The sequence below is a fragment of the Periplaneta americana genome, chromosome 2 (genome assembly GCF_040183065.1).
Source record: "Periplaneta americana isolate PAMFEO1 chromosome 2, P.americana_PAMFEO1_priV1, whole genome shotgun sequence".
Taxonomy (NCBI): Eukaryota; Metazoa; Arthropoda; class Insecta; order Blattodea; family Blattidae; genus Periplaneta; species Periplaneta americana.
In genome coordinates, this window is record NC_091118.1 from 198,758,333 (window position 1) to 198,782,350 (window position 24,018).

At 36.4% G+C, this 24,018-nt stretch overlaps 1 protein-coding gene across 15 annotated transcripts in view; it reads right to left on the reverse strand.

Annotated features, from left to right (window-relative positions):
• The window catches only part of OtopLa (Otopetrin-like a), a 349,564-nt gene that overhangs the window by 37,507 nt on the left and 288,039 nt on the right, over window positions 1–24,018 (reverse strand). For 8 of the 15 annotated variants that reach the window (XM_069819334.1, XM_069819336.1, XM_069819331.1 and 5 more), the window contains 2 exons: window positions 11,702–12,001; window positions 2,236–2,319 (listed from right to left, as the gene is read on the reverse strand). In XM_069819334.1, the coding sequence (XP_069675435.1) occupies window positions 2,236–2,319; window positions 11,702–12,001 (384 nt within the window). The remainder of the gene's footprint in view (window positions 1–2,235; window positions 2,320–11,701; window positions 12,002–24,018) is intronic. The other 7 variants (XM_069819330.1, XM_069819338.1, XM_069819344.1 and 4 more) reach the window with 3 other exon arrangements.

Here is a 24,018-nt window from a genome sequence, read left to right on the forward strand (position 1 = left end):
GTATGGCCGAAGTGCAAAGGGTCGTCCTAACCGGCATGCAGTCACTATCACTTAACCTAACCTTTAAGATCCAAACTTCGGGTCCAATACGGACAATTTTTTTCTTTTTTGCTTTTAATTAAAATTTTAAGACTTTTTAGTTTTTATTTTCTTCTTAAGTTCCAAGTAATAGATTGCACATTACAGAGAGATAAGGAACATCCTGAATTCAAATAAAATATGTCAAATTTCTTATAGATTAAAAAACATTCTGAATTCAAATTAAATATATTATATATCTTTTGGTTTAATAATAAAAACAGGAATAAGAATAATACTTTTAGGTCTTGTTTTATTAGTTGGATACCAATCATATCAGAAATGCTGATGTGAATACATTGGCTTAAAATTGAGTTTTAGATTTAATCAAATCCAATTATTGCAGTAATCTTGAAATGTTTTCAGAATTATTTAAAATATCTGTAATTTCATTAGTGTGTGTATTAGAATTGCCAACTTATTTTTGAAGAAAATACGGGAGACCAAGGAATCTACAAAATTTCACATAGAAAATTGGCTTGGTTGCTAAAAAATGATTTTATTCTACATTTCGGCAGCTAGACTTATTCGTAAGTGGCTATATTACCCCGATAAGTCGGCAGTAGCGCAACACAGCCTGGAAAGGGGCCACAAGATATATTTCGACGCCACCACCTCTTAGATAAGCCATCAGGTTATTAGGACCTGGTCATCAAGGAAGCCATCGAAATCCAGCTAGATGACAATAATTTAAACAGAGACAGGGGCCTACAGGTGAGTACAGCGTGGAAACCTGCCATTAACAAGCTTCGACCAACCAGAATACGGCAAGCGGTCGGAACTAGGAACTAGCTCCTGATTGGTCCGCAGCGGGAAACCTTACAGCTCTTATACAGGGTGATTCACGAGGAAAGGTAAAAAATTTGGGATGTGAATTCTGGAGTCATTCTGAGTCAAAAAAATTCTTATGAATATGGGTCCGTTTTCGAACGGTTACGGAGATATGGCTCTTTGATTCCACAAAACCTTCTGGGATTCCATTGTACTAACTCGCATTTAGAGACAGATAACGGACAAATTAAAAGTTTATATTCACGTATGCATACATACCCAATATTCTAGATGTCGGGGTCGACGTTTTCGCACATTTTCAAAGGTACCTCCTCCTGCTTCAATGCACTGTTGCGCTCGGGCGTGAATCGCGCTCATCGCTCGGGAGAGTTAGACATTTGTAATGCCCCATCACCCGATTTGTGAGGTGAATGAACTTATCTTATCCTCATCGCTCACAATGCAGATTCCAATGTTATGTCATTCATTGCGATCCGTGACCTTGTCTCATCCCTCACGTCAGCAGCATATGGTAACGTCTGATTCACATTGGGGCGAGACGTTTTACCAAAAAAAAAAAATGGATCTAGCTCCGCCATAGTTCGAAAACGGACCTATGTTCATATGAACTTTTTTACTCGGAATGACTTCAGAATTCACATCCCAAATTTTTTACCTTTCCTCGTGAATCACCCTGTATACCGGCTAGACATGATTCCACGGCATTTCAATCCCTAAAGAAGACGAACGAAAGCTTGGAAGCAACATCCAACTCACCTGGCTAAGAACCTGCGAAGAATTATTTCATATCCAACACCAGGAAAGCTTCTAGTCCTACAGTTTTCTTTATTCTTTATTATCATTGGTTTATTCGTTAATGAAAACTCCTTGTACTAGTTTTTCCAGATCATAGACAGAGATAAACCACCAAAAAGACCTGAACACTTAAATAGGCTTGACAAGTTTTCCTTGTATTTTAGTCTATCAGGCGCGTTCTTAAAGCAGTCTACCCATACGGATGATTATTAAACATATTTTTTGATTCATATAAAACTCTGTTATTTCAAACAGCATATAACAGGACTACATTAATACTGTTACATATAGTAATTAATTAACTAATGACAGATTACACAAATACAAAACGAACACATTTCCAAATATTTATCTCAAACTCCCAACAATATGGACTGAAGCAGAAAGCCATCTTTTCTTACTTTACAAGCGAGATATCTCGACATAGGACCATCATGCCTGCAGACGGAAAGGAAACAAAGACTATTGTCTCTTCTTGTTGCCAAAAGCATTCTAGCGCAATGGTGCACCACACAAACATCTCCGTTAGCATGCTGTGTGAGTTACACAGAGAGCGCGAGCAGGACTCACCTTGGCCTGCACGAGGCCCGAGTTTTGTTCCAGCTGTTGTTTCAACTTGATCAAGTCCTTCATCTTACGGGGATACACCTCCCGCTGCAGTGGTGCCAAATCAAACATAACAGCAAATAAAACAGATTTCAGCAGCCCCTAGTCATGCTACCTAGCTGTCACACGGCTTGTAATTCTCACCGGGACTGCCATATTTAACTAAGTAGATATGAAATGCTATCTCAGATTTCGCAGTAAAGAGGCAAATAGAGATCTAAGAACCAGAAGATAAAAGACATACAATATATATCTATATGAGCGAGAAACGAAAATGCATACAAGTATGTTAAACAGATTGACAGACACAAAATATTTCAGAAGAAGACGTGAAATACACACTTAGAGGAAGGTGAAGCAGCACACAGTTGGTGTTAGAGTGAAATGTGAGTAAATGCTGTAGTAGGGGCGGCTGCAGAATTGTCAGTTATTTGGTAAAATATTGATCTGTGTATTAGAAATCGTACTGACTTTGGTACAAGCATGTAGTCTACTATATAGCAGACAAATTTTAGCTCCAATATCCTGATCGTGCCTATTTTATACCTCCACTCGACAAACGCAAATTAATTTTCTCGTTATCATATTAGGAAATACAGAAAATGAAGACTGCAGGTCATAAGACTCTATTCTCGAAAATAACTACGCGCATCTGTTGACAAGACTAAAGCAGCGTGAAAAATTAACTTCTTTTAGGGATTATTTAGTACTTTACTGAAGAGGTTCTTTAGGTTCAGAATTTATTAATTTCATATTTTCATTTAAAGTACACAAATCCAGCTGAAGTGAATTTGATTCCAATAGAGAAGCAGATATTTATCTCTCTCGTCTTGTATTTGTTTTAAGGAATTCTGACCACTTTATCACGCGCCCTTCTACTTGTGAATGTATAGTTTTAGTTGAAGATCCTCATAAGATTCAGGCCGCAGCAAACCTTCAAACTTGAAGACAATGATGGTGTTATGTAGTAATGAGGAGGTGCTTGTGGTGGTGGTGGTGACGATTGTGGTGGTGTTCGTGTTAACGACAGTGGTAGTGTTTTTGTTGACGGTGGTGACGATGTTGTTGACGGTGATTGTGTTGGTGTAACTGTTGACGGTGATGGTGTTGGTGTTGACGGTGATGGTGTTGGTGTTGACGGTGATTGTGTTGGTGTTGACGGTGATGGTGATGGTGTTGACGACGGTGGTAGTGTTCGTGTTGATGACGATGATGTTGGTGTTGACGGTGATGGTGTTAGTGTTAACGACAGTGGTAGTGTTTTTGTTGACGGTGGTGACGATGTTGTTGACGGTGATGGTGTTGGTGTTGACGGTGATGGTGTTGGTGTTGACGGTGATTGTGTTGGTGTTGACGGTGATGGTGATGGTGTTGACGACGGTGGTAGTGTTCGTGTTGATGACGATGATTTTGGTGTTGACGGTGATGGTGTTAGTGTTAACGACAGTGGTAGTGTTTTTGTTGACGGTGGTGACGATGTTGTTGACGGTGATTGTGTTGGTGTAACTGTTGACGGTGATGGTGTTGGTGTTGACGGTGATGGTGTTGGTGTTGACGGTGATGATGTTGGTGTTGACGGTGATGGTGTTGGTGTTGACGGTGATGATGTTGGTGTTGACGGTGATTGTGTTGGTGTTGACGGTGATGGTGTTGGTGTTGACGGTGATGATGTTGGTGTTGACGGTGATGATGTTGGTGTTGACGGTGATGGTGTTGGTGTTGACGGTGATGATGTTGGTGTTGACGGTGATGATGTTGGTGTTGACGGTGATGATGTTGGTGTTGACGGTGATGGTGTTGGTGTTGACGGTGATGGTGTTGGTGTTGACGGTGATGATGTTGGTGTTGACGGTGATGATGTTGGTGTTGACGGTGATGGTGTTGGTGTTGACGGTGATGATGTTGGTGTTGACGGTGATGGTGTTGGTGTTGACGGTGATGATGTTGGTGTTGACGGTGATTGTGTTGGTGTTGACGGTGATGGTGTTGGTGTTGACGGTGATGATGTTGGTGTTGACGGTGATGATGTTGGTGTTGACGGTGATGGTGTTGGTGTTGACGGTGATGGTGTTGGTGTTGACGGTGATGATGTTGGTGTTGACGGTGATGATGTTGGTGTTGACGGTGATGGTGTTGGTGTTGACGGTGATGATGTTGGTGTTGACGGTGATTGTGTTGGTGTAACTGTTGACGGTGATGGTGTTGGTGTTGACGGTGATGGTGTTGGTGTTGACGGTGATGGTGTTGGTGTTGACGGTGATGGTGTTGGTGTTGACGGTGATGGTGTTGGTGTTGACGGTGATGGTGTTGGTGTTGACGGTGATGATGTTGGTGTTGACGGTGATTGTGTTGGTGTTGACGGTGATGGTGTTGGTGTTGACGGTGATGATGTTGGTGTTGACGGTGATGATGTTGGTGTTGACGGTGATGGTGTTGGTGTTGACGGTGATGGTGTTGGTGTTGACGGTGATGATGTTGGTGTTGACGGTGATGATGTTGGTGTTGACGGTGATGGTGTTGGTGTTGACGGTGATGATGTTGGTGTTGACGGTGATTGTGTTGGTGTAACTGTTGACGGTGATGGTGTTGGTGTTGACGGTGATGGTGTTGGTGTTGACGGTGATGGTGTTGGTGTTGACGGTGATGGTGTTGGTGTTGACGGTGATGGTGTTGGTGTTGACGGTGATGGTGTTGGTGTTGACGGTGATGATGTTGGTGCTGACGACGGTAGTGTTTTTGATGTTGACGGTGGTGACGATAGTGTTGATGATGATGGTGTTGACGACGATGGTGGTGATGTTGAGGATAATGATACGATGAAAGAGTAGTGGAACGGAGAAAAATTCTCTCCGGCACCGAGATTTGAACCCGGGTTTTCAGCTCTACGTGCTGATGCTTTATCAACTAAGCCACACCGGATTCCCATCCCGGTGTCGAATCGAATCGTCTCAGTTTAAGTTCCACCTCTTGGGTTCCCTCTAGTGGCCTGTCCTCTGCACTACGTCATAGGTATCTATGAACGTAGGACAATGTCCACATGTGCGGAGGTGCACTCGTTATGAGTGACTGATTGGCCGGAATCCGACGGAGTAAGCGCCTCTTTCATCGTACGATGACGCAGAATATCTGCATGGAAACATCATATATACTTCCACTACTCTTTCATCGTACGATTACGCAGAATATCTGCATGGAAACATCGTATGTACTTCCGTACATTAAATAATATAGAGGATAATGATGTTGGTATTGAAGGTAGTGGTGTTGATGTTGACGATGGTGGGGTTGGTGTTGAAGATGGTGATGTTGGTGTTGATGGTGTTGCCGATTATGGTGATGTTGGTGTTGTTGGTTTTGACGATTATGGTGAGGTTAGTGTTGATGGTGTTAACGATTTTGGTGATGTTGGTGTTGACGATGATGGTGTTGATGTTGACATTGGTGATGGTGTTGATGTTAACAATGGTGGTGGTGTTGATGTTGACAATGGTGGTGGTGATTGTATTGTCAATGAAGATGTTGACCCTAGTAATGAGTCCGTGCTGGTGTTGAAGGTGGTGGTTTTGGTGTTGACGACGATGGTGATTTTGGTGTTGACTGTGGTGGTATTGTGTTGACGATGGTGATTTTGGTGTTGACTGTGGTGGTATTGTGTTGACGGTGGTATTGGTGTTAACGACAGTGGTTTTAATGATGTTGACGGTGACTACAATGGTGGTGATTATGTTGTCAGTGAAGATGTTGACGCTAGTAATGATATTGTTGGTGTTGAAGGTGATGGTGTTGGTGGTTACTACGATGATATTGGCGTTAACAACGGTGGTTGTATTGGTGGTGACGATGGTATTAGCATAATGGTATTAGTGATGAATATATATCAAGTTTATTAAATCAGTTTCACGCCTTACGTAGCAAAAATTTTATCTACAAGCCGCACCTACGTTAAAGTGTTAGTGAATGTATCCAGAGTCAAGAAGTGCACAAATTAAGTCGGTGAAGGGCAGTTATGGGATTAAAGAAATGTTTCAGTGCCAAAAGTGAAATATCACTCAATGATGTTAAATTCAAAAGTTAGGTAGCATACAGAAAGAACACATTTTCAGTGAGAAGGTACAAAGTTGACGGAGTATCAGGTGAAAACATCGGCCACAACGTGAGAACGTGAAGACACAGGACTATCAGAGTTAAGAACACAAGTCAGAGAAGTACACACAGATGTAAAGACAGGCCTGCACTTTCACTGCTAGTGAAATGACGCAAACACAACCTGATGACAAAGAAAGGTCACTGGAAGAGCATACAATACATATATACCTGTGGTAACAGTGAAAGGCCACACAAGTGTGTTTAAAATAACGCTTCCTGTAGACGTTTGCTGAGTACCCTTATGTACCTATCTCTACTGTGAAGTAGCATGACTCTGGAAGCTGCAGCAACTAAGGATATGCAACATATCAAAACAAGCAGCTTGCAAATAAGGAAAAAGTACGGTATCGCTTTCAAGCATGAGTGGTACACGTGCCCCCTATAGTAAAATGCATGTCTTACTTGGATGTTCAAGTGTTATGTATTAGTTCTGGGAAATGGGCTACATCGCGTCATGCTTGCAAGTGTACCTCAGTCAAAACAAGCAGGTGGCAGCACCATGGGTCCAGAGAGGAGAGGCCTTCATGCAGCTGTTAGCTTTCTTTGGGTTCATGCATAGGAAAAGTCCCAACATGGCATAGTGTACAACCTTCGCTTATGTTCTGTATGCAAAGAAAAAACGGTTATTTACAGCATTTATAAATTTCCACACTTCATGCCTACCTAACCTGAGAAGCAATAGTATCTATGTGTTAGATGTATTCTGTTGAATTTGAAAGCTTAAAAATTAAATACCGTAATTTTGTAATAAATTAAAATTTTCGTAAGCATCAATTTCAAACTGGCAAACTAGAAGTTCTCTGAGAAATCAAAATATGACTTTAATAATAATTTAGTTATATGCGAATACAGGTAAAATAATTATAATATGGCTGCCTCTTGACCACCAAGCTCAACAATCAATTTGATTTATAAAAATGTTCACAAATTAATTTATTTAGAGATAGAAACAACAAAGATCAAAGATATATATTTTTTCTCCAATGCCGCCAGTTTTTCGTTTGACATTTCTGGTCTTTCCCCTGGCAATGGCTTATTTGTAACCCACTTCTGAGGCTGAACACTCGATGAAATATTCACTTCTCGGATGGGAAAGTAACTTACTATAATGCAACATAACAGATATAAAAACGGAAATGTTTCTTCGATTTAAATAGAATTAATTGGTACTTTCCCCGGCAGTTTCCATCCATTTAATTTTTTTGGCCATCTTTGTTCCGACATTCTCAAAAGGTGTCCAAACCAATTTACCTCTATATATGTTTTCTCTAACTTTAATTTTATCCCAAATATATTCTTTTATAACATGTTTCAGTCTAGAAAACCTCGCACTTCTTCGTAAGTAATCCAATTCTACTATCATGATTTTATTTTTTTAATCTGAATCTAATACCCAAATTTCACTTACTTATCCCAAATCATATTCCATTAATATCTGTACATCATCCTATTACTGATGAAACCGATTAAATCCACTTTTTGTGTAAAATAAGTTAAGTGCAGTCCCCGACTTTTCTCTCCGTCTAGTAAAATCGAGTAGTTCGAAATCTTGTAGGCAACGTACCAATTACTTTAAGGGGAGTTGGTCATTATCGCATGCAAAATAATGGTAAAAATAGCCTATCTTCAAGCAGCCATAAATATAATACTATTTATCAGAGATCTTTCATTTTTGTTAGCTATGTGTCTATGCATATTAAGCTTTAAAATGAAAAAGAATGGATACTCTAGAGTAAATCTTTATCCTTAAATTAACTTTTTTTAATTAAGCACAATTTTTTTATAAATTCACTATATGTCTGTGATTAGGTACACTCTATTCATTTATTATAGCACATATTGAATTGAAAATTTGACCACTTACTGCTAATAGATACTAAAACATACCCTACTAAAATTATTCATATATCTGTAATATTATGGGCATAGGACTTACAGAAATCATCACCGTGAATAAATTAAAAAAAATGAATATTAGTATAAGTCCTATGCCCATAGTATTACAGATATTTTAATAATTTTAGTAGGGTATGTTTTAGTATCTATTAGCAGTAAGTGGCCAAAATTTTAATTCAATGTGTGCTATGATAAGTGAATAGAGTGTACCTAATCACAGATATGTAGTGAATTTATATAAAAAATATGTTTAAATTTAACAGTTAATTTAAGGGTAGGATTTACACTAGATTAAGAATTCTTTTTTCATTTTAAAGCTTAATATGTATACATATATCACTAAAAAAATGAAATAGCTGTGATAAATAGTATTACACTTGTGACTGCTTGAAGATAGGCTATTTTTACCATTACTTTGCATGCGATAACGTCCAATTTCCCTTAAAGAATTTATTATGACTTTTTGTACGTTAATAAAGTTTTAATGGCTCTTTTTACAAAACTTGCAATACTGGACTTAACTGGTTTTACTAGTAATAGTACGATATATTTGTCCCACCAAATGGAATTGGAACTGTATGAAATTTGTTCCTCTCTGTGCTCAATTCTTATTCTCCCAAACCTGCAGTTTTATTTCTCATTGCTCTTAAATATTTAGAATCCACAACCTGCTTTATTTCTCTTCCTGCATCCAGTAATACATTTGATTTTTCAATACTATTAACTGCCAAATATTTTGATTTTTTTTTTAATTAACTGTGAGGCCCCATGCTTCATATACAGGTTTCATTATCTAAATAAAAATTATCTTGTGCAATTATCACTTGGTCATTTGTGAAATTAAGAGTAAACAGATATCGATTTCCTATTGGAATTCTTATATCTTGAAATTTTTTTTTTCCAATTCTTTAAAACTTCTGATATGTAAATATTTAACAATGTAAGTTAGAGACTGTATCCTCGTCTTAAATCCTTTGTAGGTTCTATTGGTTGTGATAAGTAGTTTCCAGTACATATGGTATCCTGTTATTGTAAATCTCCTTGAATTACTTCTATCAACCTTGAATTTATTTTAATTTTTTTCTAAAAAGTCCCACAATTTATATAGAATCATATGCCTTTTCAAAATCAATAAAAAAAAAAAAAACATTAAAGAATACGGAAACTAGGAGTCTGAAAATCAAGATGCACAAGATAGAAACCTTAGGAAGACGGGCACGGAAGCGACAGTTTATTATTAGTATGTTTATTCATATATCAGCATCTCATTGCTTTGAAGATGATTTCCACAACTTCCTGCTTGCGTTAAAAAAAAACTGAATTGTAAATTCTATAGGTTCCCTTCGCATATGTATACTATGGGTATTTTTAACGTAAATCTCTTGAATTTCTGCTATCAACCTTGGACTAATCCTGATTTTTCTAAATCATCCCAAGACTTATTTCTCGGTATAGAATCATATGCCTTTTCCAAATTTATCAAGACGAAAAAAAAAAAAATATTGAGGGAAGACATAGTAAAGAATGTGGAAATTAGGGGTCTGAAAATTCAAGATTACACTACAGAAGACCTTGAAAGAAAAGCTCAGAAAGACGGCAGTTTTTATACAGGGTGTTTAAAAATACACCGCAAATTTCAGGGTTGGATTCTACACACGTAGACACTAAAAAAATGTTATATAAACATGGGTTCGGAAATTGATAATTATTGAGATATCAGACAACCAAGTATTTTATGTTAGTACGTTACTAGCTCCAGTTTAGATTTAAAATGATGCGCCATGTTCATAGGTGTTGCAAATGCCCACCTCTACAATACTGCAAGTTTTTGCTCGTCTCATTTAGGTACGAACACGCTCAAAAATGTTTGGTGTTGTACGTATTGACAACCCCTCACAATTCTTGCATGAAGTGTTGCTTCATTGTCCACAGCAGTTGAATATACCAATGACTTTAACTACCCCACACAAAAAAGTCCAACGAGTTTAGATCAGGTGAGCGTGAAGGTCAAGCAATTGGTCCACCTCTACCTATCCAGTGATCAGGATAACATTCATCCAAGTGTTCACGGACAGTGGCACCATCTTGCATGAAGTACATCCCTTGTCGGACTGCTAGTGAGTGCAATAATGGTGAAAAAAAAATCGAAAGAGAACTGGGAGGACAAATTTAAAGGTACGCAAAACGCGTCCTTGCAAGGGGTTGGGGGCTGTACAAAATTAAATATGTGAGCTCCAAGCCTGTTGGCCACTAGTCTCACTCCTAGTTACGCTGCTCCACTGAAGGAGCTCTAGAAAATTTTGAAGGGGAAGCCGAAATTGGATGTAACCTCTTAGGTACCACATACGCGAGGGGGACTGAGATTTGATCAAGTGATCACGGAACGGGGCGAGGAGGAGATGGCTGGTGTTTGCCGTTAGGATGGCAAGACGCTGTCATCTGTTGTTCGATGGCAAGGCATGTGAAGGCCGTCGGAAGAAGCGCCGTGAAATCTAAATCTGCACTTTGAGAGGTCCCTGTCCTTTCAAATTGCGACTAATTGAGTGACCTCGTATATTTAATAGACAATTTATAGGTTCTGAACTAGTGCATACGTCGTTTGCAAGAAAAGGGGAATATATATGGGGAAGGGCATATAGGTCCGTGGCCCATTTCTTATAGGGCTCATCCCGACATTTGTCTTACGCCTTAGGAAAACCACGGAATAACTTAGGCGGGATGAGTTGTCTCATATATAAGAGACTAGCCAATTTGGCTATTATGTAGGTGATTGTTGTCATGAGCCTTGTTGAATCGTCTCAATTTAGAGACCAACTATTTGGAGAAATAATGGTGAGCCCATGCCTACCTATTTAGTGTTTAAACTACCACAATCCATCTACGAGTTCTAACAGATTCCGTTCAAAACTGATCTTTATCAGCGACGACTAGCTACATGTCTGTACTAAGTTAATTTTATATAATTAATTTGCAGCATTAACATATTTCAATAATTATCAATTCAGGACCCAAGATTATGTAACATTTTTTTTCTCTACATGTGTGGAATCCAACTCTGAAATTTTGCAATGTACTTTTGAAACAATCTTTATAGTACGTTCATTCATATTATATCACTATCTCATTGTTTTGAAGATTATTCACACAATTTCCTGCCTGCTTTTGAAATAAAAGAAATGAACTAGATAAATCAATCAACATTTCAGTTGCTTTATGTTAACTGCTAAGCATTTATGGAACGAAAAGTGCAGAATTTAGCTGTTTTAAGACGAAATGCCATATTGGAACTGCTGAAGGTACACAATCATGAGAGGTACCCCCAGATGCATGACCAACGACACACACATTGCGGTCCCCCCTGTCTGAACCCTGGTGCTGGGAACCCTACCTGGAACACGCTTCCCTTGTTGCGTGCCGCCTGCTGGCCCTGGCCCTGCTGTTCCTTCTGCTGTTGTGGTTGAGCACCTGCCTTCTTCTCTTTCTCTTTTTCTTTCTCCTTTTCCTTCTCTTTTTCTTTCTCTTTGGTCTTCTTCTTTTCTGGGGGAGGTGGTGGCGGGGGGCGAGGAGCAGTAGGAGTGGCGTCTCCACCCGTACAGCAAGCACTCTCTTGTAGCAGGAAGCAGAACACGTACAGCAGGAACAGGATGCTGGTCCCATATAGGTACGTGAAGAAACCCTGTAAAACCACCTTTATTTCTCAGTAATGGAATGTGTGAGAATGGCCGTCATAACCATGTACATTATTTTATCGTAGGCTACAGATACACCAGCATAGATTTACACTGCAGTTAAAATTATCGTAAAATTGGCGAATAATAATAATAATAATAATAATAATAATAATAATAATAATAATAGGCCTAGTGTAATTGTTTTTAATTGATTATTTTACGACGGTTTATCAACTGCAGATCATGTTTTGATCAAATTAATACCTTAAGAATAATCTGTGAACACTGCAATGAATGGAAAAGTACCTTATATTTACTATTTATCGATTTTGAAAAAGCGTTTGACTCGCTTAATAGAGATTATATAATAATAATAATAATAATAATAATAATAATAATAATAATTATAATTTATTTATTTATTTATTTAATCTGGGCGAGCTAAGGCCAGTAGGCCTTCTCTTCCGCCCAGCCAGACTCTAATTCTAATTGAATACAATTGCTTACATAGTTATTACATTAATATCTAGATCATAAAACAACATGAAAGTAAATAATGAAAACTTGATAACTAATGTTAGTGTGACAATAATAAACATTGGTAAGAAATAGTTATAATAATAATAATAATAATAATAATAATAATATTAATAATAATAATGAGATAATTTAGATATTTATCTGTGATATATAACCATTAAACATTGAGAAACCTGAAACAGCTATTATTGTTAACAAGAATTGTTAGAAAAATATTTCGTTAGCCTATTCTTAAATTGGTTTGATGTCTGACAGTCCCTGACATTACTCGGTAGGGAATTCCAAAGTCGAGGAACAGCCACAGTGAAAGAAGATGAATATGAGGATGTTCGGTGGGAGGGAATGGATAATATTGAGAAGTGTTGTGATCGTGTGTCTAGGTTATGATGGGTGGATAAATTTTGAAAACGAGACGCAAGATAGACAGGAGTGGAGAAATGCAATATGTGAAAGAGAAGGGAAAGACAGGGATTTTCCTACGAACTTCTAGACGGAGCCAGGACAACATTTCGAGGGATGGTGTTACGTGATCAGCCCGGCGAATATTGCAGACGAAACGGACGCACATATTATGAACACGTAGTAGTCTCTGCGCCGAAGTAACGCTTAGGTCAGTAATATCACAGTAATCGAAGTGGGGCATATTGGAGATTATATATGGAGAACAATGACAAAATTTGGTATACCAGAACAAATCTGTAAGCTAATTAAACTTATTTATGAAAACTATACTTGTAATGTCATACACAAAGGTATGCTGTCAGAAAATGTAACAACTACATGCGGAGTGAAACAGGGTTGCATTCTTTCTCCGATCATATTTCTGATTATTATGAATGATATTATGGAAAGGTCTGTTGGCAATGCTAGAAGAGGTATAAGATGGGGATTAAACGATACCTTGGAAGATCTGGATTTTGCTGATATATCTTTGCTCTCCCATAGTTTTGGTGATATGCAGAATAAAGTTAATACTTTATTAGAAGTAATAAAAGGGGCTCATATGAAAATAAACGCAAAGAAAACTAAAGAAATGAGATTAAATAGTAAAAAGACAGATAACGTTATAATAAATAATAATACCACTGATACTGTTCAAGAATTTAAATATTTGGGTAGTATAATTGACAAGGATGGTGGAGCCTTTGAGGATGTAAAAAACCGAATAAAAATGGAAATAGTGCATTTGTCCAGCTGTACCCAATACGGAAATCTTATATTATATCTAGATCTACAAAAATTAAAATCTTTAACAGTAATGTGAAATCAGTCTTATTATATGGCTGTGAGACATGGAAAAAAAAGTAAAATTATACAAAATAAACTGCAAACATTTGTTAATAGATGTTTACGAAGAATCTTAAAAATTAGATGGCCAGATATAATCACAAACTCAGAACTATGGAAGATAACAAATCAGAAAGAAATCACAATAGAAATCAAAAGACGAAAGTGGAATTGGATAGGGCACACAATCAGGAAAGAAGATGGAGCAGTAGAAAGAATGGCTTTGGATTGGAACCCCCAGGGTAGTAGAACAAGAGGAAGGCCAAAAAATACATGGAAGAGAACAGTTTTGGAGCAAATTGCTAGGGAGGGGAAAACATGGAGCGAAGTGAAGAAGTTGGCTACAAATAGGGCCGATGGAGGCACTTTGTGAATGCCTCTGCTCCTCATGAGGAGATACAGGAGTTTGATTGGTTGATTATCAACTGCTAAGGTTATCTAGCGTCTGAATGAGAAGAAATGTGATAATGCCAGCGAAATGAGTCCAAGGTCCAGCGCCAAAAGCTACCCAGCATTTGCTCTTAATAGGTTGAGGGAAAACCCCGGGAAAACCTCAACCAGATAATTTTCCCCAACCAGGATTTGAACCCGAGCCCGCTCGTTACACGGTCAGGCATGTTAACCATTATTCCACAGTGGTGGACCAATATAATAATTGTTAACATACACACAATTATACCCATAATGTAATCGAAAATTATAGATATTTTGGTACTTTTAATTTTATATCGTTGTTGTTCCTGCAATACCTCCTATGTGCAAAATATAAAAGTTTTCAGTAGAAAGAAAAAACAATTTATTCATCCTATGGCAGCCGTACATAGGAGACTATGAATTCTTACATTTTAGAAACAAAGAAATATAATTACATATAGGATATTTTATTATTTGCTGTATCACTATTTAAGTAATTTAATAGAGCAAAAATCTGAAAATCGATAAATATGTCACATAGGAGTTATTGCAAGAACAACGACGATATTCAATAAATTCTCACTATTTTCTATTAATTTATTATATACTTTATATATGGCCTTCAGGCCGAACTAGTCAACAAGGTAACTTTAAACAATATATATATATTCATACTTTGTATTCCTAAATAAAATATTAATGAAAAAAGAACTTGAAATGACTATTACACTTTTACTACGTCGTACTACTTTTGACCAATAAAACGGTATGGAACGACAGTTTCAACCAGTCATGGCTGCTTATACTACAATTTTTATCACCTCCCTAGCATATGTTTGTTTTTATCACCTCCATAGCATTTGTTTCTTTGTTTGCCAGCACTGTACTTTCAATAATTGATCTTTTAAAATGATTCATGTTTATTTCATCATCCTTAATTAAAACTTTTCTAGAATTATCTTGTTTATATTATTTAGGTTATGTTATAGCTTCTGCTGTATGAGATTATGGAAAGTAACGTATCAGAGATTGTTTAATATGTATTGATAATTGAAGTGGAATTCAACTGTTTTAATAAAAATGAAACTGAATCAACAAAGTCTTCTTGACTAGTGATCGTCCATAGAGTTCAATGGAGATTGTATAGTTGGGAAAACTTGTAACAACAGAACATCTCATCATAACACACTACTGCCATCTAGCGTAATATTTGTAATAATGAAATGGTACAATAATACAGTTGAAGACAGTTTAGTATTTTCGTAAATAAATTAATATTTTATTGTATTAAAGTGGGTACTTTATTTCTTCTAACCTTCATATACTTTCTTCTAATCGTGTCATAGTCAATTAAATCCCACTCGAGTTTTGATTTTCTCTAGATAAATCAAAAGTAATGCTATTATTTTAAGATAAGTTTATTTCTGTGATGTACACTTTGCAATTATTTTATTTATGTCGTTTCTTTTAATTACAAATATTGTATGTTCTGATAATAATACTTTTCAAAACAGTACTGCTTTGTATAATTCTTTGTAGACCTGAGAAAATGTTATCTTTATATAGATCTATTCGGACACAAGCATTGAACAGCATAACCCACAAATACCTAACCCAAAGGGAACACCAGGATCCTCTGGATCAGTACTGATTAGTGTTGTCCCTGACGGAAGAAGTCGCTTAATTTGTTATAAATGTATACTGTATGTTGAATGTATTAACGTTCAAAATGTGTGATGAAAAATTGTGATTGATAATGTATAGATAATAATAGTTTGTAATATGAATGCTTCCGTCATGAAGCATGGAATGTCTGCATGGGAGAGACACTTTTGCTTTTCTCTTTCCTTTAAGATCTGATATCTCTTTTACTGATAACATTGTGATTAATTCTCGGAGATAACTCTATCATCATCACCACTACGTTCAAGAATTAGAACTACCAACCTGTTCAGACTCCAACATAAACTCTCGTGATACTGCAGTTTGAAAGTAGTTACGTTTAAAATTTTCGAATTTTATGAGACTTTATAGTTTCGGTGTAATTTGAAATTTTCAACTTTGTCCTCAGATTTACTGTTTTCATAACAAATTATGAGAATAATATGTAATTGTCAATCATTATTGGAATCACTGTTTTACAATAGAGTTTTCAGATTACTATTTTCAAAATAATTTTATAATTTTAAATTTATAAATGTGCCTTTTTGTTTAAAAAAATTATATAAACATTATTTAGATTAATGCCAATAACATTGTCTTACATACTTGTTATTACTGAAGAGATATACCACAAAAACTAATTCATTTATCATATAACTACTCAAAAAATGATAAAATGTCATCCCCTGGATTGTACAAAAAGACATACGCATCCAACGAAGTGAGAAAAGTGATTTAAATTGCAAATTGTACGAATTATGTGCTTATATGATATATATATTTTTTTATTTTTACACAAAATAGCTAACATTATTTTGTAACTATGTTGGTCTTTCTACACCTGAGATACGATAATACATTGTATTCTGGCCAACATAATATTTACATTTGTTCCTCAGGCAAAAGTTTATTTATTTGCTCGGCCTATATAGCAAAATCTCCAACCGACATGGTATGTGTGGAAGGGGATTACATCGCCAGCTGCTCTGTAAGCACTGCTTTATCCTGTGTACACGTAACTTCAGAGTTTATGTGCCTCAACTTCGAAGTCTACTTATCAGTGTATCAAATAGCGATCATTAATTCTAAACATTATTAGACTCTATAAAATGATTGCAAACAGCTTTTATGGAAATTTTGATTAGAAAAAGTTTGGGTATAAAAATTCAAATGACATTTATTTCTTGTCTCATGTTGTGCGGCATTTTTACAGAACTCCGGATGAATCCCGAGATTATTGGACACACAATGTGAAGTGAATGTTGAAAGTAGCCTGTGGCAACTTGCCGCCCACGCCGGACTCTGCGGGATTATCTGGGATTTCTCTTGTCTCATAATTTTGAATAAATACTCCAACGCGGTATCTAGTCTTGAATTAACCCTACGGCCTAGGGGAAGTTAATTTCTCCCCTACACGTTACAAGTTATAATGAAGTCCTTCGCTGTGACCTAAGTGGTAGTGTTTCCCAATATAAATTTAGCGGATCTGGGTTTGAATCCTGGCAGAAAAATAGAGTTTTATCTCTTTCATATACAAGGTGCAATCAATATATTTCCGAATTGCACTTGTATTCATTGTACCGTTAAGCATACATGCAATTGTCATTGAAGATCATTGCTTCCATGCCTGTTGAGTTAATCTATCAAACAATGTCAAATTGTATTTAAGAACTGAGCTTCTATACGTGATTTTGTGCAGACATGTGAAGGATTGTGATTTTCCTGGAATCTCTCCATATACAGTACGCCTTATAATCAGACTACTTCTCTACCTTTCAAGTGGTGCATGTAGTAGTCTATAGATTTCAGGCGTTTTACTGGTTCTAGATAACTTCTCCGTTACCTATGTCCTGTGTGTTGCCTACATTTAGGGCAGTCCAGAAAGTTATTGATTAGCTATCTCTTGTACGTAATAAAATACAGTTATTATATTTGTAAAATCGATTGAATTGAATTTCAAGAGGGGGTACTCCGACCCAGCACTGCTGCATACATATATTTACAATATTTAAGAGAGAGAGAGAGGGAGAGGGAGAGAGAGAGAGAGAGAGAGAGAGAGCAGCCATTAAACAAAATATTGTAATAGGTGTATGTAGGACATAAAACTAAAAACTTCATAATTATTTTAAAATATAAGATCTAATTTACCAGCCATTTCAAACTCATTAATATTATAAAATGCTTTGGTCACAAGCCAGTTTTTCGATCTAATTTACCAGCCATTCCAAATTCATTAATATTATAAAATGCTTTGGTTACAAGCAAGTTTTTCAATACACTCTTAAATTTATCGATACTACAGGCTGCTGCACTCGGTGGAAGTAAATTAAATAGCTTAATTCCAACAACCCTATAACAACTGTGAACTTTTGCTAATCTAGTGTATCCAAAGTCAATATGATTTCCTTTTCTAGTGTTATTGCTCTAACCTTCGAACTGGATACCTTCCCACCTACACCGGCTGACTACACTAAGGTTCGCTGCGTGCCCAGGTTTCGAGTAGGCAATTCTAGGTCAGGTTTTTCCGTGCGTCGACAGTCGGCGTTTGGGGAATGTTCGTGAATATTTATCGCCGAACAGTCGCGCTCTTGTACACCACGCTGCACCGTGAACTTAAACCGGGCTATGGTAATCGAGACATTAATTCACCAATAGTTTTCTCTCCAAGGGCAGGTCTTTCATTGCAAATCCAGCATTCTCCAATCTTCCCTACTTCCATGTGTTTTAATGTTAACTTACTATAGTCTGATATCTTCTTCTGCTCCGAACTTTTCTCCCATTCACCATTCGTTCTAGTGTATCTTTCAGTAGCCAGTTTCTTATTCCTTTTTCTCTTCCTGATCAGTTTCAACATCATTATTTTTTCACCCACTTTTTCCAATACAGCTGCATTTCTTATTCTGTCTGTCCATTTCGCACACTCCATTCTTTTCCAGATCCACATTTCAACTTCACTTCGTGGCAATGTTCACGTTTCTGCTCCATACAATGCCACACAACGCGCAATGACATGTAAATAAATGAAGAGAAATGAGTCAGAGTACAACCCGAAAATTATCCAGCAATTGCGCTTCAACTGCTCTGGGAAACCCCCAACGAAGTAAATGAGAGCACATATTATGAACATGAAATGAATGTCAGCACAGTCTCAGTTCATTGTGGATCATTGAGTCAATGCTAAACTGGCTTGTGAGTCCGAGAGGTTTGTTGTTTTAAGTGTTTAAAGTTGTAGCTTAGTAGGCTCTAAAGACGATTCTGTAGTTGCGTTGCCAAGGTGTCCGAAATGTCTAAAATCAATTTCCTTAAAAATAGAAGCAAGAAAGAAAATCCAGGCAATGCCTGGCATTTTAGGCTAGTATAACATTTATGACGCTTTAAATTTTGAAGGGACTTTTGATTGGCTGTATAAATGAGGAATAGAAGAAGAAATAAATAGAAAGAAAGACAAAGTCAGAAATAAGGCAGAGACGAACAGTAAAGAAAGGTCAGAATTTGCGACAGTTGAGGATTTAGCAGAGATATTTGATATGTGTAAAAAAAAAGTGGGGATATGATCAAAAAGTGCAAGTATAGTGAAACTGGTAAAGATCGAGAAGTATAGGGGAGAGAGAAAGTGTATAAGCAGATGTGTAAAACAAAATATAAGTAATTACAGGAAGCGAGAATAGTGACAATGGATTAGGTGTAAGCAGAATAGTGTGAAAGTGAAAGTGAGCGCAAATAGGAATGAGTGAAAATAGTGAGAAAGGGTTTAGAGAAATGAACAAGTGTCAGCATAAAATTAGCACTAACATTTGAATGCGGGAACAGTAATTGAATAAAAGGTCAAAGAACAAATAGGCAAATAATTCAGTATGATAATTTATAGAGAAAAATTGAAATTGAGATTTTAGTGAATAGTAGTTAGAGGAAAAGGGGGGTGTGAAAGGAGTATATAATATTAGATATATTAGGATTAATGAACAAGTAGAGAATAGCAAATGAAATGTAGGGAAATACTGAAGGGGAGATTGACCAAGTAATAAAAAAACGTGCATAGCGGAATTGGGAGTATGTGTGTAGAAGTGTACTGCAAATAATGTGTTATTGTAATAATATGTTAATGGTGGCACCGGATACAGAAATGTGAGGTACACCATTACGTGTAAAGAAGTGCTGTGAAGAAATATATATCATATAATATCATATTGCTGATTGGCTGTATAATACTTTCTGTCTGCTGTTTGTCTTCTCCATTATTATACTTGACTTTTTTCCATGTGCCAGAACAGAATTGTGCCATTTTTTGTAGCTTTATTTTAATACCCATAAATGTCTTGTTTTGCAGTACTCTATCAATCCTCAAATCATGTTCTACACATTTTTACCACTGTATATGTTATATAATCACAAGTCGTACATATTATTAGAGAAATCATATACAGAGTGAATCTAAATTCAACCGACAAACTTCCAGAAGTTGTAGAGAACACCCAATTAAACAGAGATGGGAAGCCAGTTGTTTACAAGATACAGAGTATTAATTACTTTTATTTTAAAACAATTTATGCTTTCTCACATCACTTTAACTCAACTGTAATTTATTATTTTGACAAACCGTGATTATACGTAAGGATTAATTTTTGGTCCTACAGAATTTATCTGTTATGGTAACAATTGTTATTAGAGGAGAAAAATTCGCTCCGGCGCCGGGAATCGAATCCGGGTCCTTGGTTCTAGGTACCAAGCGCTCTAACCACTGAGCTACACCGAAGTTCAATCCACAGTACCGGGTCGAATTAATAAAAATTAATCTTTTCGTAGATTATTCGCTCAATAGTGCATATACTGTGGAATCCCGGCCACGAAGTCACTCAGTTGAGTGCGCTCCTTGTATAATGACAGTTGTGTCAACATATATGTCGAACATGGAGTAAGCCACAAAGGGAAAAACACTAGAGAAGAGGGATCCGGTGCTGTGGATTGAACTTCGGCGTAGCTCAGTGGTTGGAGCGCTTGGTAGGCTAAGTAGAACCTAGAACTCGGGTTTGATCCCCGTCGCCGGAGTGAATTTTTCTCTTCTAATAACAATTGAAACCATGATTAGTTAACAAAAAAACAAATTAATACTGCAACAGTACATACAAAAATCAAAAATTAACATATGAACGTAAATGTACAATCATGTAACAAAAATGAAATTATTGTTCAAAGTATGATCTTCCTGATTCAAATCAGACTCCGCCTGACCCTCGCAAACATAACAGGAATTTCTTATAACCAGACATCGGATTCTAGGGCAAATGCCTATTTTGTTTCTTTAGGAGAAAAGTAAAAATAATTATTAATATTTGTGTTTCATGGAAATTGAAAGGTATTCAAAGAGTTTTATAGTGCCCTAAAATGCCCTAAAACGGTTATTAGAGCCTAATTTGTTAATATTCGCCTAAAAATGCCTAACTCACTGTAAAGTTTCGCATTTTACTCTTACTTTTTATAATTTATACATGCATTCACTGCGAAATTTAAGGAATTTAAAAAGTGGAAAGTTTGCTTCACACCGGCCATGAAACCATTGATAAAGGAAACAAAATGTTTTGAATCTCACGACACTCGCAATAGATTTCACCGAATTTAACATGTTTGGAGGCATAAATGTCGACAAAGAACCAACCTTAGTTTTGAAGCAGGCAACAATCACAGCATGTGCTGCTACCGATTCAGAGATATACTATACTATAAAAATGACTGTTTTCGGTCTGAAACCGATCAGCTGTACTGCCCTTCAGAGTGTCATAAAATCACAATTTTTGGAGAAAGAGTGTTTTTGAAATATTTATGAAAAGTCGTAAAACTGCGAATTAGTAGGGTAAACCGTTACAAAATATTTAAAAGAATGGCCCTCCTAGTGTTAACACTACCAGGAAATGCAACAATAAGTGGAACTTTGTATTTTTGTCCAATTGAATCTCAATAACAACAGTTCATTTGAATGCTCGTTAACAGTTGCTCTTTCCCTCACCTTATTTGTGTTGAGAAGTTTTGAGCGGTAGGACGTTTTCCTGTGAAGTTTAACGCGATAATGCCGAAAAATATAAGTGCAAAAATCTACATTGATCCGGCAATGGCTAACAGAATATTCAGAATTCACTTATGATGGAAAAATAATATTCTGCAAGATTTGTAGCAAACAGGTATGTAACAATAGTTGAAATATATAAATTCTATTAATTTTAATGAGTAGGCCTATAATATTTATACATTGACTGAGCTATCCTGAGGTATAATTCTTTTTAAGACCACTACACTTTAACCTTTTAAATTCCGATAGTTAAAGTATTTACAGGTCATTAAAATTTTGATTGTTCGAACCCACTAACTTTGTGATAGAAATACGGCAATACAACAATTAGGATTTTATTTTAATTCAGTTTACTTTACATTTTTAGATTTCGCAAGAAAAGAAGTGCCACCTAAAGCAGCATGTGCAAGGAGCGGCTCATAAGGTTAAAGCTCAGCAGAAAAATCAACTGCAACAAACTTTACTAACACAGCCTACTTCATCCAATCTCAGCAGCAATTTCTATGCTGATTTAACCAGAGCGTTTGTTGCTGCTAACATTCCCTGGAATGCAATTGAAAATCCGGTTTTAAGACAGTTTTTACAAATATACTGCAAACAAAATATCCCATCTGAGTCGATCCTAAGAAAAAATTACTTAGACAGAATATAGAATGAAACTTTAGCTTCCATTCGGGAGGATATAGGTGATTCTTACATATGGGTCTCTGTGGATGAAACCTCAGATCCTATGAATAGATATATAGCAAATATGGTAGTAGGAAAACTTAGTCCTGATGGACCTTCGATTCCACACCTCGTATGTGTTAAGGAACTTTCGAAAGTGAATAGCCAAGCCATTGCTTATTTTGTAAATAAAGGCCTACAGTCTTTATACTCAGGTAATATAGACGATTCTAAAGTTCTGTTGTTTTGTACTGATGCTGCCTCATACATGGTTGCTGCAGCTCCACTTCTTAAAACATTTTATCCTAACCTCACGCATGTAACCTGTCTAGCACATGGCCTTCACAGGGTTTCTGAAACAATCCGGAATGAATTTCCTCTTGTCAATTCGTTTATTTCTAACACAAAAAAAGTTTTTGTAAAGCCCCATCCAGGATTTCAATATTCAGAGAGAACTTTCCAGATATCCCACTCCCATCTCAGCCGGTTGTTACACGATGGGGAACCTGGATTCAGTCAGTGGTGTATTATTCTAAGTATTTTAAAGAAGTGGTCACAGTTATTGATAAATTACCTGAAACTGATAGTGCAGAGTGTGTGAAAGCAGTGAAAGATTGTCTGAATGACTCACGAGTGAAAAACGATATTGCCTACATAACATCAAACTTTTCTTTCATACCTGCAAGCATTGAACAATTAGAACGTGAAAAACAATCTCTTTGTAGCCAAATAACAATAGTAAAGGAAGCTCAAGTGAACATACATTCTGCTTTGGGCGAAACTGGGAAAAAAGTTAAAAATAAGTGGGACAACGTATTAAATAAGAATGTAGGATTTTCATTGTTGGAAAAAGTATCAAGAGTGATATCGGGGGAAAGTGTAAATGTTCCAGTAAGTATTGATGTTTCTATTGTACCTAATTTAAAATTTGCGCCTCTCACATCAGTTTCGGTTGAAAGAAGTTTTTCTGCTTTCAAAATGATTCTCAGTGACAAAAGGCAAAGGTTAACTGTGGAGAATTTAGAAAAAAATCTGGTGGTGTACTGTGCAGATAATTATAATAAAGTCTAAGCATGGAACTGAATTTCAATAACTTAAAATGAGTAATCTTGATATCAATAATCATTATTTCATTAGTTTCAATATATTAAATTTGTGCAGCTCTGTTTATAAATATAATATAGTATTCTTTTTCAATGTTTAAACATACTTTTTTGTGCGTATTTTAGTGTATAACTAAAAATTTCAGAGAAATAAATAAGTATGATACCTTGATGTGCCTAAAATGCCTATTTTCATTAAATAGAGCCTAATTTTACCAATTTTGAGCTTATTTTAGGCGCATAAAACTGCAATTTTTAGTGCCTAAAAATCCGATATCTACTTATAACTCATGGACTGCAG